Source organism: Fringilla coelebs (assembly GCF_963513975.1).
Source record: "Fringilla coelebs genome assembly, contig: SCAFFOLD_290, whole genome shotgun sequence".
Classification (NCBI taxonomy): domain Eukaryota; kingdom Metazoa; phylum Chordata; class Aves; order Passeriformes; family Fringillidae; genus Fringilla; species Fringilla coelebs.
In genome coordinates this window covers 1-15,340 of record NW_028167233.1, presented here as the reverse complement: position 1 = coordinate 15,340, position 15,340 = coordinate 1, and the positions used below count along the sequence as shown (strand labels likewise).

Here is a 15,340-nt window from a genome sequence, read left to right as displayed (position 1 = left end):
AGAGGGCAGCGGGACGTGCCGAGCCGCCCCCTCCCACCCCGCGGAGCCCCGACCGCCCCCTCCGAACCCCGGCGACCCCCTCCCGAAGCCCACGGAGGCTACGGCGCTCGGGACCCCCGCCCGGCCCCGCAGAGCTTTGGGTGCGGCTGCCCCGAGCGAGGGAGGGGGGCCGGGGCGTCCGCGCACGTGCGGGGGCGGGGCGCCCCCAAAATGTCCCCCCCATTGCAGCCCGAGGCACCCCCCGGTCCCCCCAAACACAGACAGGAGAGCGGCTGCGGCTCGGAGCGTTTTATTGGGGCGGGGGTCGCGGGGCTGGGGGCACAGTGTGAGGTCCGAACTCCCCGCAGATTTGGGGGGTTCTGGGGGGCGTCTCAGGGGGCGCCCCCCGGCAGCCAAAGGCAGCGGGGGCGGGTGCAGCGCAGCTCCAGCTCCCGCTCGGCGCCGGGGGGGGGGGTCCTGCCCCGGAGCCCCCAGGAGTCCCGCCGGGACCCCCCAGACGCGAGGGACGCTCACGGCAGAGGCCCAGTCGCAGTCCTGAGGGGGGGACACGAGAGGGGACAGCTGGGGACAGCCGGGGGGATGTACCCCTCACCCCAAACCCCCCCCCTCCTCCACAGCAGCCGGCCCACGGCTCGGGACCCCCAAAACGTCACAGCCCAGTTCCCACCCTCCTCCCCCTGCGTGCCCTCCGCTGTCCCCTTCCCCGTGTCCCCACATTCTGTCCCCCCCTGCGCCATGTCCCGCACCGGCCCCGCACTCACCGCGTCCCCCCCGCACAGCCACAGCCCGTCCGGGCGCTGCCGCGCCAGGCGAGATCCGCAGCCCCGGGAAGTCCCGGGAAGCACCGTCAGGACACCCCCCGGCAGCCCCGCGGCCACCAGAGCCTGGGGACACAGGGGAGGGGGTCAGTGTCACCGGATGGGGGGTCCTGCCGTGACGGAAGGGGAGGGGGCGGGCCGGAGGGGTTCAGGGGGGCACACGATGGGGCGCAGGAGGCACAGAGGAGGTCCGGGAGGACACAGGGGAGGTCGCGGGGGGCACATGACGGTCACCCGGGGGTCCCTGGGGCATCACGGGGGTCCCCCGGGGGCGGAACGGGGGGGTCGCGGGTCCCACCTTCCGTAGCCGCTGGGCCGCACCGGCGCCGCCAGGGGGCGCCACCACCACTACCGAGTTCCCTAGCGCCAGCGCCGGGGGGAGGAGCTCCAACGCCAGGGGGCGTGAACACCCCCAGGCCACGCCCAGCACTCCGAGCGGCCGCCTCGTCAGCAGGGCCCGCCCCCCGGGCACCTCCTGCAGCGGGATTGGTCACAACTGGTCAGAGACCGCGCCCACTCGTCGACCACACGCCTTTTGCTCCACCCCCTTGACCACGCCCACCTGCACGGCCCCGCGCGCGCGCTCCGCGAGCGCCGCCCAGCGCAGCAGCGCCCCCCGCAGGCTCCCGTCGGTGTCGCCGCTGTCGCCGTCCTCGGGGGTCCCGGGGCCCCCCGCCAGCGCCGCCGTCGCCCCCCGCAGCACCCGGGCCCGCGACGCCCCCGGCAGCCGCCCCCACCTGCGGCAGCCGAAGGCGTTTGGGACCGACCCCTCCTCCCCGAGGGGTCCCAAGGTCGGGGACACCCCTGGGGGGTCACCCCATCACCCCCGCACTCACCCTGGGGCGGCCCCGCGGGCGGCGGCCACAGCCTGGGCCAGCTCGGGATCGGGGTCATCCACGGTCACCGGGAGGCTGCGACAGGGACGGGAGACAGGGGTCAAAGGGCCTGGCTGTGGGAGGGACACCGGGACATCCCCGAGAGGAACAAGCAGGGTCCTGAGAGGCACACGGGACCCTCTGGGGGGACAGGATGGGGCTGGGACCACCCCGGGGGGGAAGAAAGGGGTCCTGGGGGTGCTAAGCCGGGGTCCCAGTGGAGTCCCGGTCTCAGAGTTCTTGTCCTGGGACCCCCCATTTTGGGGTCTCCATCCTGGGGAAGGGTCCCTGTCCCATCAGGGATACCTGAGCGGCTCCTCCACCTTGGGGGGCTGTTCCCAGGGGGGGCACCCGAATTCTCGCAGCGCCTGGAGGGAGTGCGGGGGGGGCAGAGCCCATCTGCAACGGCACAGGACCCCCCCCCCAGCCCGGGAACCCCCAGAACCTGCCCCCTCCCCCCATCACCCCACCCCAGGACACCTCCACGTCCCTCCAGCTTCTCCAGGACCCCCCCAAACCCCCCTGGACCCCTCCCAAACCCCCCAGACCCCCCCTTGGCACCCCCCACCTCATCCAGGTCGGTCCCCCCGGCGCAGCCCCCGCTGGGCTCGGGCAGGTCCGGGGCGTTGAGCCACACCAGCCCCTGGGGCAGCCTGCGGAGGGGTCAGCGCTCAGTGCCCACCCCGGGGTCACCCTCGGGCCGCTCCTGCCCTCGGGGGCGGGGGGGGGGGTCACCTGTCCGCCGTGTCCAAGGCCACGGTGACGTCCTGGGCCCAGAGGGCGGCGGCGGCGGCGTGGGGCAGCGCCGAGGCCACAGCCACGGCCTCGGAGGGGCCCCGCACGGGCAGCAGCACCAGCACCGGCCCGGGGGCCTGGGGGGGCAGGGGACGCTCAGGGGGTCCCCAGGGGCCCCCCAACCCCAGCCCGGTCCCCAGGGGCACCCGGGGCACCCACCGGCTCCCGCAGGCAGCGCGAGGTCGGGGCCACCCCCGAGATCAGCGTGGGGGGGTAGAAACGGCGCCCCCCGCCCGGCAGCGCCGGCAGCGGGGCCTGGAAAACCTGGGAGGGAAAAAAGGGGGGTCACAACGAGGAGGGGACCCTCGGAGTGCCACCCAGGACATCCCCAAACTGCCCCCGGGCACCCCTGAAGGTCCCCCCAACAGCCAGGAACCCCCAAACCGCCCCCCTCCCATCCCCTACAAAACCTGATGTCCAAAAACCTCCAAATTTCCCCCCAGAAAACACCTCAATCTCCCCCCACCAGGGGACCCCAATATCCAGGAGGTCTCAGACCCAACCCCAAAACCCAAACACGGTGCCCCCCTCCCCACCCTGCCAGCCCCTCTGTGTCACCCCAACGTCACCAGAGCCACCCCCGGCCCCCTTTGTCACCTGAGCCCCCTCCTCCCGCGCCTCCTGCACCAGCTCCTCGGGCGAGGGGGTCCCGGGGGGCAGCGGCCCCACCTCAGTTTTGGGGTCCGTGGGGTCCCCGAGGCGCAGCCCCCCGAGCCGGGCCCGGAGCCGCCGCTCCAGCGCCGCCGCCACCGAGTCCTGGGCCAGCACCACGCAGCCCCCCCAGGACAGCTGGGGACACGGAGGGGACACGCAGGGGACATCAGGGACACGCAGGGACTGCCCTGGAAACTCACTAGCCCACCCCCCAAAAGAAACCCAAACACCTCCCAAATAACCACCTACTGGAATATCATTTACAACAACCACCCAAAACTCACCAAAAAAAAACCTCAAAAACCCCCCCAAACCTCTGAAACATCCCCAAAAGTCCCCCAAAAAGAACCACCAAGAAACTCCCAAAGCCCCACAAAAATCCCCTGAAACCTCCCCAAACGGCCTCACAATAAAACCCTGAAAAACCCCAAAACCCCCAGAGAAGCCCCCCAAAAACCCCAAATCCCCCTCTCAAAAGGCCCCCCAGCAAAACCCCTAAGAAACCAGCAATCCCCCCCAAAAGCCTCCCCCCAAAAGACCCCCCAAACCCTCCCCACCTCCCCCAGACCCCAGCCCCACCGTGGCGGTGGCGGTGGCGGCGGCGGCGCTGTCCAGGTCGGCCGAGTCCAGGACGATGACAATGACACGGCCCCCCCGGGGACCCCCCAGGCGCGGCCCCCGGCACGGGGACCCCCAGAGCTGGGCCCGCAGCTCCTCCTGGGGACAGGGACAGGGCGTGGGGACACGGACAGGGCGTGGGGACACGGACAGGGTGTGGGGACAGGGATAGGGGACAGGGACAGAGTGTGGGGACAGGGACAGAGTGTGGGGACAGGGACAGGGCATGGGGACAGGGATAGGGACAGGGCGTGGGGACAGGGACAGGGTGTGGGGACAGGGATAGGGGACAGGGACAGAGTGTGGGGTCAGGGACAGGGTGTGGGAACAGGGACAGGGCGTGGGAACAGGGGACAGGGACAGGTCGTGGGGACAGGGACCCTGCATTGGGGGGCGGTCCCGTTGTTGCCGGCCCCTCCCCTGGGCGTGGCCCAGCCCTACCTGCGCCGCTCCCAGGAAGGTGACAGCGGCGACCTCGCGGTGGGCGCGCAGGGCCCGGGCCAGCCCCGGGGGTCCCGCCAGGACGTTGAGCACCCCGGGGGGCAGCGCCGCCCCCTCCCCGCTCAGCTCCGCCAGCAGCAGCAGCGGCGGCGCCGCGGCCGGGGGGGCCACCAGCAGGGCCGTGTTCCCTGGGGGACCCCGAAAAGGATGGGGTCCGGGGGGGCCGGGACCCCCGGGGACAGCCCGGAACGGAGGGGACACCCCGGGACACCCCGGAACGGAGGGGACACCCCGGGACCCCCGGGGACACCCCCGAACGGAGGGGACACCCCGGAACGGAGGGGACACCCCGGGACCCCCGGGGACACCCCCGGACGGAGGGGACACCCCGGGACACCCCCGAACGGAGGGGACACCCCGGGACACCCCGGAACGGAGGGGACACCCCGGGACCCCCTGGAACGGAGGGGACACCCCAGGACACCCCGGAACGGAGGGGACACCCCGGGACCCCCGGGACACCCCCGAACGGATGGGACACCCCCCCCCGAACATCCCAAAACAGCTGTACCCAAGGTCCCCATTTGTCCCCAGCTGTCCCCAAGGTCCCCAGCTGTCCCCAGCTGCCCCCATTTGTCCCCAGCTGTCCCCAGCTGTCCCCATCTGTCCCCAAGGTTCCCAGCTGTCCCCAAGGTCCCCAGCTGTCCCCAGCTGTCCCCAAGGTCCCCAGCTGTCCCCAGCTGTCCCCAAGGTCCCCAGCTGTCCCCAGCTGCCCCCATTTGTCCCCAGCTGTCCCCAAGGTCCCCAGCTGTCCCCAGCTGTCCCCAGCTGTCCCCATTTGTCCCCAGCTGTCCCCCCTGCACTCACCCATGGCCAGCAGTGGCCCCAGTTTGCAGAGCAGCGCTGGCAGCGAGCAGGGACCCCCCAGGACCACGGCCACCACCCCTGGGGGGACACCCGGGGGTCAGGGGACACCAGGGGACAGTGACACTCACCCAGGGGACAGCAGGGGACAGTGACACTCACCCAGGGGGAACAGGGGACACGAGGGGACAGTGACACTCACCCAGGGGACAGTGACACTCACCCAGGGGACACCAGGGGACAGTGACACTCACCCAGGGGACACCAGGGGACAGTGACACACACCCAGGGGACACCAGGGGACAGTGACACTCACCCAGGGGACACCAGGGGACAGTGACACACACCCAGGGGCCCAGGGGACACCTTGGGGACAGTGACACTCACCCAGGGGACAGTGACACTCACCCAGGGGACCCAGGGGACACGAGGGGACAGTGACACACACCCAGGGGACCCAGGGGACACCGGGGGACAGTGACACTCACCCAGGGGACACCAGGGGACACCGGGGGACAGTGACACTCACCCAGGGGACAGCAACACACCCAGGGGACACGAGGGAACAGTGACACTCACCCAGGGGCCCAGGGGACAGCAGGGGACAGTGACACGCCCAGGGGCCCAGGGGACACCTTGGGGACAGTGACACTCACCCAGGGGACAGTGACACTCACCCAGGGGCCCAGGGGACAGTGACACTCACCCAGGGGACAGCAGGGGACAGTGACACTCACCCAGGGGACAGCAGGGGACAGTGACACTCACCCAGGGGGAACAGGGGACACCTTGGGGACAGTGACACTCACCCAGGGGACCCAAGGGACACGAGGGGACAGTGACACTCACCCAGGGGCCCAGGGGACAGTGACACTCACCCAGGGGACAGTGACACTCACCCAGGGGACACCAGGGGACACTGGGGGACAGTGACACTCACCCAGGGGGAACAGGGGACACCTTGGGGACAGTGACACTCACCCAGGGGACAGTGAGACTCACCCAGGGGACAGCAGGGGACACGAGGGGACAGTGACACACGCCCAGGGGCCCAGGGGACAGTGACACTCACCCAGGGGACAGCAGGGGACACGAGGGGACAGTGACACTCACCCAGGGGACAGCAGGGGACACGAGGGGACAGTGACACTCACCCAGGGGACAGTGACACTCACCCAGGGGCCCAGGGGACACGAGGGGACAGTGACACTCACCCAGGGGCCCAGGGGACAGCAGGGGACAGTGACACTCACCCAGGGGGAACAGGGGACACCTTGGGGACAGTGACACTCACCCAGGGGCCCAGGGGACACGAGGGGACAGTGACACTCACCCAGGGGACAGCAGGGGACACGAGGGGACAGTGACACATGCCCAGGGGCCCAGGGGACAGTGACACTCGCCCAGGGGACACGAGAGGACAGTGACACTCACCCAGGGGACAGTGACACTCACCCAGGGGACAGCAGGGGACACGAGGGGACAGTGACACTCACCCAGGGGACAGTGACACTCACCCAGGGGACCCAGGGGACACGAGGGGACAGTGACACACACCCAGGGGCCCAGGGGACACGAGGGGACAGTGACACTCACCCAGGGGCCCAGGGGACACGAGGGGACAGTGACACTCACCCAGGGGCCCAGGGGACACGAGGGGACAGTGACACTCACCCCGGGGCCCCCAGCCCCCCTCGGGGGGCTCCAGCCCCCGCAGCAGCCGCAGCCCCAGGTCCAGGTCGGCCCCGAGGGTCCGGCAGAGGGGGCGCCCCCCCCCCAGGGCCAGCAGCGCCCCCAGGGCCACCCCCCGGTCACCCCCGAGGGTGGCGGCCAGCCTGGGGGGACACAGGGGACACAGGGGTCAGGGGGGTCAGGGGGGGACACAGGGGACACAGGGGTCAGGGGGGACACAGGGGACACAGGGGACACAGGGGTCAGGGGGGACACAGGGGGTCAGGGGGGACCACGGGGGGACTCAGGGGACACAGGGGACACAGGGGGTCAGGGGGGACACAGGGGGGGACACAGGGGACACAGGGGACACAGGGGACACAGGGGTCAGGGGGGGACACAGGGGACACAGGGGACACAGGGGTCAGCAGGGACCATGGGGGGACACAGGGGACACAGGGGTCAGGGGGGACACAGGGGATCAGGGGGGACACAGGGGACACAGGGGGTCAGGGGTCAGGGGGGGACACAGGGGACACAGGGGACACAGGGGACACAGGGGTCAGGGGGGACCACGGGGGGGACACAGGGGACACAGGGGTCAGGGGGGACACAGGGGACACAGGGGGGACCACGGGGGGACACAGGGGACACAGGGGTCAGCGGGGACCACGGGGGGACACAGGGGACACAGGGGGTCAGGGGGGACACAGGGGACACAGGGGTCAGGGGGGACACAGGGGGGACACAGGGGACACAGGGGGTCAGGGGGCACCACGGGGGGACACAGGGGACACAGGGGTCAGGGGGCACCATGGGGGGACACAGGGGACACAGGGGTCAGGGGGGACACAGGGGGGACACAGGGGACACAGGGGTCAGGGGGCACCACGGGGGGACACAGGGGACAGGGGGGACACAGGGGACACAGGGGACAGGGGGGACCACGGGGGGACACAGGGGACACAGGGGACACAGGGGTCAGGGGGGGACACAGGGGACACAGGGGGTCAGGGGGGACCACGGGGGGACACAGGGGACAGGGGGGACACAGGGGACACAGGGGTCAGGGGGCACCACGGGGGGACACAGGGGTCAGGGGGGACCACGGGGGGACACAGGGGACACAGGGGGGACCATGGGGGGACACGGGGGACACAGGGGACCACAGGGGGACACAGGGGTCAGGGGGGACCACGGGGGGACACAGGGGACACAGGGGGTCAGGGGGGACCACAGGGGGACACAGGGGTCAGGGGGGACACAGGGGACACAGGGGTCAGCGGGGACCACGGGGGGGGACACAGGGAGGGACAATGGGGGGACAATGGGGGGACAATGGGGGGACAATGGGGGACAATGGGGGACAATGGGGGGACAATGGGGGGACAATGGGGGGACAATGGGGGACAATGGGGGGACAATGGGGGGACAATGGGGGACAATGGGGGGACATTGGGGACAACGGTGGTCACTGGGGACAACAGGAGGACACAGGGAAGGCACAGGGGGAGCTCAGAGGGGCTTTGGTCACTGGGGTCACCCAGGGTCACCCTGGGTCACCCAGGCTCACCCAGGGTCACCCAGGGTCACTCGGGGTCACTCGGGGTCACCCAGGGTCACTCGGGGTCACCCGGGGTCACCCAGGCTCACCCAGGGTCACCCAGGGTCACTCGGGGTCACCCGGGGTCACCCAGGGTCACTCGGGGTCACCCAGGGTCACTCAGGGTCACCCGGGGTCACTCAGGGTCACCCAGGGTCACTTGGGGTCACCCGGGGTCACTCGGGGTCACCCGGGGTCACCCGGGCTCATGCTGCCACCGATGACAGAGGGGACAAGGCCGAGTCAAAGGTCACCGTTTGGGGGCTCAGGCAAGGCCCCGGGGTCAGGGGTCACGGGGTCAGAGGTCACTCACCTGTCCAGGTGCTGCCCCCGCCGGGGCCCCCCCAGCCCCGCCCAGGCCTCGGCCGCCGCTGCCGCCGCCGCCACGGCCACGGCCACGTCCGAGCTGTCCCCGGCCGGCACCGCGGCCACCGCGCGGCCTGGGGACACACACAGGGGCTGGACACTGACCGCTGACCACTGAGCAGTGACCACTGACTGCTGAGCAGTGACCGCTGACCGCTGACCGCTGACCAGTGACTGCTGACCGCTGACCGCTGAGCAATGACCACTGACCACTGACTGCTGAGCAGTGACCACTGACTGCTGACCAGTGACCAGTGACTGCTGACCGCTGACCACTGACCGCTGACCACTGACTGTTGACCAGTGACTGCTGACCACTGACTGCTGACCACTGACCGCTGAGCAGTGACCGCTGACCGCTGACCAGTGACTGCTGACCACTGACCAGTGACCACTGACCGCTGACCACTGACCGCTGACCAGTGACTGCTGACCACTGACTGCTGAGCAGTGACCACTGACCACTGACCGCTGACCGCTGACCGCTGACCACTGCCCACTGCCTGCTGACCACTGACCACTGACCACTGACCTCTGACCGCTGACCTCTGACCACTGCCCGCTGACCACTGACTGCTGACTGCTGACCACTGACCGCTGAGCAGTGACCACTGACTGCTGACCACTGACCGCTGACCGCTGACCACTGACCGCTGACCACTGACTGCTGACCACTGACCACTGACCACTGACCACTGACTGCTGACCACTGACCGCTGACCACTGACCACTGCCCGCTGCCCACTGCCCACTGACCACTGACCACTGCCCGCTGCCCGCTGACCACTGACCACGAGCCCAAACCCTGAGCCCAACTCCACGACCCCGCCCCAATCCCTGACCCCTGACCCCGGACCGGTGACACCAAATCCCTGACCTTGACCCTTGACCCCAATCCCTTTCCCCGTCCCTGTGTGTCCCCCCGGTGTCCCCTCGGTGTCCCCCCGGTGTCCCCTCGGTGTCCCGTACCCGTGGTGGCCTCCAGGCACTCCAGGCTCTCCCTCCCTGTCCCTGTGTGTCCCCTGTGTGTCCCCTGTCCCCTCGGTGTCCCCTCGGTGTCCCCTGTGTGTCCCCCCGGTGTCCCGTACCCGTGGTGGCCTCCAGGCTCTCCACGCTCTCCCCCCCTGTCCCTGTGTGTCCCCTGTGTGTCCCCTGTCCCTGTGTGTCCCCTGTGTGTCCCCTGTCCCCTCGGTGTCCCCTGTCCCTGTGTGTCCCCCCGGTGTCCCCAGGTGTCCCGTACCCGTGGTGGCCTCCAGGCACTCCAGGCTCTCCCTCCCCTCCGGTCTCAGCCACGTCCCCCCCACGAAGTGTCCGAGGCTGCGCCCGTGGGACTCCAGCCACGCCTGGGGGGAAGGGGGGCAACACTGAGACCCCCGGGACCCCCCTGGGACCCCCGGGACACCCCTGGGACCCCCGGGACCCCCCTTGAACACCCCCGGGACCCCCGGGACCCCCCCGGGACACCTCAGGACTCCCCAGGACCCCCCGGCCCACGCCCGGCCCTCCCCCACCCCCCAAACGACCTTTGGGGCCACGGGGGGACTTTGACCCCGACCCCCCCCCGGGAACCCCCCCAGAACCCCCCCAGAGCCCCCCAAGACCCCCGGGGGGACCCCCAGGGCCCCCCTCACCTCTCCTGGGTTGGTCCCGCCGGGAATCGGCCCCTCCTCCATCGTGGCGAAGATTTCGGGGACCGGGGGAGCCCCGAGGGCCGCCAGAGCCGCCATGGCCGCCGAGCAACCACCGAGACGGGCGGGGAGGGGCAGAGCGGCCCCGGAAACCACCGAGACCGGGCGAGAGCGGCCACAGCGGCGGCGGAACCACCGAGACGGAGCGGAAATGGCCAGAGCTGCCCCGGAAACCAGCGAGACGGAGCGGAAATGGCCAGAGCGACGCCGGAAACCACCGAGATTTACCGGAAATGGCCAGAGCGGCCACAGAAACCACCGAGACGGAGCGGAAATGGCCAGAGCGACGCCGGAAACCACCGAGATTTACCGGAAATGGCCAGAACGGCGCCGGAAACCACCGAGATTTACCGGAAATGGCCAGAGTGGCCACAGAAACCACCGAGACGGACAGGAAATGGCCAGAGCAGCGCCGGAAACCACCGAGATTTACCGGAAATGGCCAGAGCGGCGTCGGAAACCACCGAGATTTACCGGAATAGGCCAGAGCGGCGCCTGAAACCACCGAGACAAAGCGGAAATGGCCAGAGCGGCGCCGGAAACCACCGAGACTAACCCGAAATGGCCAGAGCGGCACAAAAACCACTGAGATTTACCGGAAGTGGCCAGAGCGGCGCCGGAAGTCACAGAGACTTACCGGAAATGGCCAGAACGGCGCCGGAAACCACCGAGATTTACCGGAAATGGCCAGAGTGGCCACAGAAACCACCGAGACGGACAGGAAATGGCCAGAGCGCCGCCGGAAACCACCAAGACTAAGCGGAAGTGCCCCGAGCGGCGCCGGAAACCACCGAGATTTACCGGAAATGGCCAGAGCGCCGCCGGAAACCACCGAGACTAACTAAAAATGGCCAGAGCGGCTCAAAAACCACCGAGATTTACCGGAAATGGCCAGAGCGCCGCCGGAAACCACCGAGACTAACTAAAAATGGCCAGAGCGGCTCAAAAACCACCGAGATTTACCGGAAATGGCCAGAGCGGCGCCGGAAACCACCGAGAATTACCAGAAATGGCCAGAGCGCCGCCGGAAACCACCGAGAGTTACCGGAAATGGCCAGAGCGGCGCCGGAAGTCACAGAGACTAAGCGGAAGTGGCCAGAGCGGCTCAAAAACCACCGAGACTAACCGGAAATGGCCAGAGCGGCGCCGGAAACCACCGAGACTAAGCGGAAGTGGCCAGAGCGACGCCGGAAATAACAGAGCTTAACCGGAAGTGGCCAGAGCGGCACAAAAAAAACCACTGAGATTTACCGGAAATGGCCAGAGCGGCGCCGGAAACCACCGAGACTAAGCGGAAATGGCCAGAGCGGCACAAAAACCACCGAGATTTACCGGAAATGGCCAGAGCGGCGCCGGAAACCACCGAGAATTACCGGAAATGGCCAGAGCGGCGCCGGAAGTCACAGAGACTAAGCGGAAGTGGCCAGAGCGGCTCCGGAAACCACCGAGACTAACCGGAAATGGCCAGAGCGCCGCCGGAAACCACCGAGAATTACCGGAAATGGCCAGAGCGCCGCCGGAAACCACCGAGATTTACCGGAAATAGCCAGAGCGGCGCCTGAAACCACAGAGACTAACCGGAAATGGCCAGAGCGGCGCCGGAAGTCACAGAGACTAAGCGGAAATGGCCAGAGCGGCACAAAAACCACCGAGATTACCCGGAAATGGCCAGAGCGGCGCCGGAAACCACCGAGATTACCCGGAAATGGCCAGAGCGTCACAAAAACCACCGAGACTAACCGGAAATGGCCAGAGCGTCACGGAAACCACCGAGACTAACCGGAAATGGCCAGAGCGGCGCCGGAAACCACCGAGACTTACCGGAAATGGCCAGAGCGGCGCCGGAAGTCACAGAGACTAAGCGGAAATGGCCAGAGCGGCGCCGGAAACCACCGAGACTAACCGGAAATGGCCAGAGCGCCGCCGGAAACCACCGAGACTAACCGGAAATGGCCAGAGCGGCACAAAACCCACCGAGATTTACCGGAAATGGCCAGAGCGCCGCCGGAAACCACCGAGACTAACCGGAAATGGCCAGAGCGGCACAAAAACCATCGAGACTAACCGGAAATGGCCAGAGCGGCGCCGGATACCACCGAGACTAAGCGGAAATGGCCAGAGCGGCACAAAAACCACCGAGATTTACCGGAAATGGCCAGAGCGGCGCCGGAAGTCACAGAGACTAAGCGGAAGTGGCCAGAGCGGCTCAAAAACCATCGAGACTAAGCGGAAGTGACCAGAGCGGCGCCGGAAACCACCGAGACTAAGCGGAAACGGCCAGAGCGGCTCAAAACCACCGAGACTAAGCGGAAGTGGCCAGAGCGGCGCCGGAAATCACAGAGATTAACCGGAAATGGCCCGAGCAGCGCCGGTAACCATGGAGACGGGCCCCGCCGGAAGCGGAAGTCCGCGAGGCGCAGGCGTGCTGAGGGCGGCCCGGGGTCCCGGAGGGGATTTGGGGTCCCGAGCGGTTCCCGGGGGTCCCGAGCGGTTCCCGGGGGTCCCTCCGGCCATGGCGGACCCGTCGCTGCTCTCGGCCGAGCTGGAGGCGGACGAGGAGGAGGAGGCGGCGCTGCGGCGGCTGCTGCTGCAGGTGGGGCCCGGGCCCGGTGCCGCCCCCGGTGCCGCCCCCGGTGCCGGTTCCGACCCCCCCCGGTCCCGCAGGTGACCCCGGACCCTGAGGAGGCGCCGAGCCCCGGCCTCGCCCGGGCCGTGACCCCGCAGCCGGGTACGGGGGGCGCCGGGGGATCTTTGGGGGGCTCTGGTGGATTTGGGGGGGCTCGGGTGGATTTGGGGGGGTTCTGGTGGATTTTGGGGGGTTTTGGTAGATTTTGGGGTCTCTGTTGGATTTTGGGGGGCTCCTGAGGATTTTCTCCCTTTGGGCTGTTGGATTTGGGGGGGCTCGGGTGGATTTGGGGGGGTTCTGGTGGATTTGGGGGATTCTGGTGGATTTTGGGGGTTTTGGTAGATTTTGGGGTCTCTGTTGGATTTCGGGGGTTCCTGAGGTTTTTCTCTCTCTGGGCTCTTGGATTTGGGGGGGCTCGGGTGGATCTGGGGGGTCTCCAGTGGATTTTGGGGGGCTCTGGTGGAGTTGGGGGTCTCTGTTGGGTTTCGGGGTTTCCTGAGGTTTTTCTCCCTCAGAGCTGTTTGATTTTGGGGGGTTCGGGTGGATTTGGGGGTTCTGGTGGATTTTGGTGGGTTTTGGTAGATTTTGGGGTCTCTGTTCGGTTTCGGGTGTTCCTGAGGTTTTTCTCCCTTTGGGCTCTTGGGTTTGGGGGGGTTCTGGTGGATTTGGGAGGTCCTGGTGGATTTGGGGAGACTTTGGTGGATTTTGGGGTCTCTGTTGGGTTTCGGGGGGCTCCAGAGGATTTTGTCCCTTTGGGCTCTTGGATTTGGGGGGGGCTCGGGTGGATTTGGGGGATTCTGGTGGATTTTGGGGGGTTTTGGTGGATTTTGGGGGTTCTGGTAGATTTTGGGGTCTCTGTTGGATTTTGGGGGGCTCCTGAGGATTTTCTCCCTCTGGGCTGTTGGATTTGGGGGGGCTCGGGTGGATTTGGGGGGCTCGGGTGGATCTGGGGGGGCTCGGGTGGATTTGGGGGGGTTCTGGTGGATTTTGGGGGACTTTGGTGGATTTTGGGGTCTCTGTTGGATTTCGGGGGGTTCCTGAGAATTTTCTCCCTTTGGGCTCTTGGATTTGGGGGGGGCTCGGGTGGATTTTGGGGGCGTTCCGGGGGCTCGGGTGGATTTTGGGGGGCTCGGGTGGATTTGGGGGGGCTCGGCTGGATTTTGGGGCCGTTCTGGTGGATTCCGGTGGATTTTGGGGCCATTCCGGTGGATTCCGGTGGATTTTGGGGCCGTTTCGGGGGTTTTTTGTGGATTTTGGGGCCGTTTCGGGGGTTTTTTGTGGATTTTGGGGCCATTCTGATGGATTTTGGGGCCATTCCGGTGGATTTTGGGGCCGTCCCGGTGGATTTTGGGGGCCGTTTCGGGGGGTTTTTGTGGATTTTGGGGCCGTTTCGGGGGTTTTTTGTGGATTTTGGGGCCGTTCCGGTGGATTTTGGGGCCATTCCGGTGGATTTTGGGGCCGTCCCGGTGGATTTTTGTGGATTTTGGGGCTGTTTCGGTGGATTTTGGGGCCGTTTCCGGGTTTTTTTGTGGATTTTGGGGCCATTCCGGTGGATTTTTGTGGATTTTGGGGCCGTTTCTGGGGTTTTTTGTGGATTTTGGGGCCGTCCCGGTGGATTTCTGTGCATTTTGGGGCCGTCCCGGTGGATTCCTGTGCATTTTGTGGTTCCTGGGGGGCTCCCGACCCCCTCCCAGGCCTGTGCGTCAAGACCCGCGCCGTGCAGGGGGGGCACAAGGTGTTCCTCAACGTCTGCCACTCGCCCGAGGTGCCCCCGCCGCCCCCCGTGCCCCCCCCGGGGCTGCAGCGGCTCCTGCGGGACCCCCCCGGCCCCGGGGGCTCCTTCCGCATCCCCATGAGCCTGGGGGAGCCCCACGCCGAGCTGGACCGAGGTCAGCGCCCCCCGAGCCCCCCCCGGACCCCCCAGACCCCCGGGACCCCCCCAAATGTGCTGTGACCCCGCAGGAGGAAGGGGCTGCACGGCCTACGACGTGGTGGTGAACTCGGGGTTCTTCGGGACCCCTGCAGGTGGGGCTGGGGGCTATGGGGGGGGGCTGGGGGGGGCTGTGGGGCTGGGGGGGCTGTGGGGCTGAACTCGGGGTTCTTCGGGATCCTGCAGGTGGGGCTGGGGGAAATGGGGGGCTGGGGGCTCCTGGGGGGGCTGTGGGGCTGAACTCGGGGTTCTTCAGGACCCTGCAGGTGGGGCTGGGGGGGAAATGGGGGGCTGGGGGGGCTGTGGGGGGCTGTGGGGGTCTGGGGGGGCTGTGGGGGCTGTGGGGGGCTGTGGGGGGCTGTGGGGGCTGAACTCGGGGTTCTTCAGGACC

General features: G+C 68.1%; 2 protein-coding genes across 2 annotated transcripts; one reads left to right on the top strand and one right to left on the bottom strand.

Annotated features, from left to right (window-relative positions):
• Positions 1-98: 98 nt before the first annotated feature.
• Positions 99-10,488, bottom strand: ALDH16A1 (aldehyde dehydrogenase 16 family member A1; the record flags this gene model as incomplete). The annotated part of the gene is made up of 18 exons (XM_084227590.1): positions 10,337-10,488; positions 9,946-10,048; positions 8,653-8,779; positions 6,740-6,900; positions 5,069-5,146; positions 4,202-4,389; positions 3,722-3,859; positions 3,086-3,277; positions 2,648-2,752; positions 2,429-2,565; positions 2,262-2,346; positions 2,000-2,061; positions 1,655-1,729; positions 1,381-1,555; positions 1,117-1,293; positions 762-884; positions 259-534; positions 99-146 (listed from the first exon to the last, which is right to left on the bottom strand). Exons 1-18 carry the CDS (start codon positions 10,430-10,432, stop codon positions 99-101), a joined length of 2,346 nt encoding a protein of 781 aa, XP_084083716.1. The 5' UTR covers positions 10,433-10,488.
• A 2,319-nt stretch (positions 10,489-12,807) lies between these two features.
• Positions 12,808-15,044, top strand: PIH1D1 (PIH1 domain containing 1; the record flags this gene model as incomplete). The annotated part of the gene is made up of 4 exons (XM_084227588.1): positions 12,808-12,986; positions 13,058-13,121; positions 14,714-14,908; positions 14,982-15,044. Coding segments are annotated over exons 1-4 (403 nt in total), but the record flags the coding sequence as incomplete, so codon positions are not given.
• Positions 15,045-15,340: the final 296 nt, after the last annotated feature.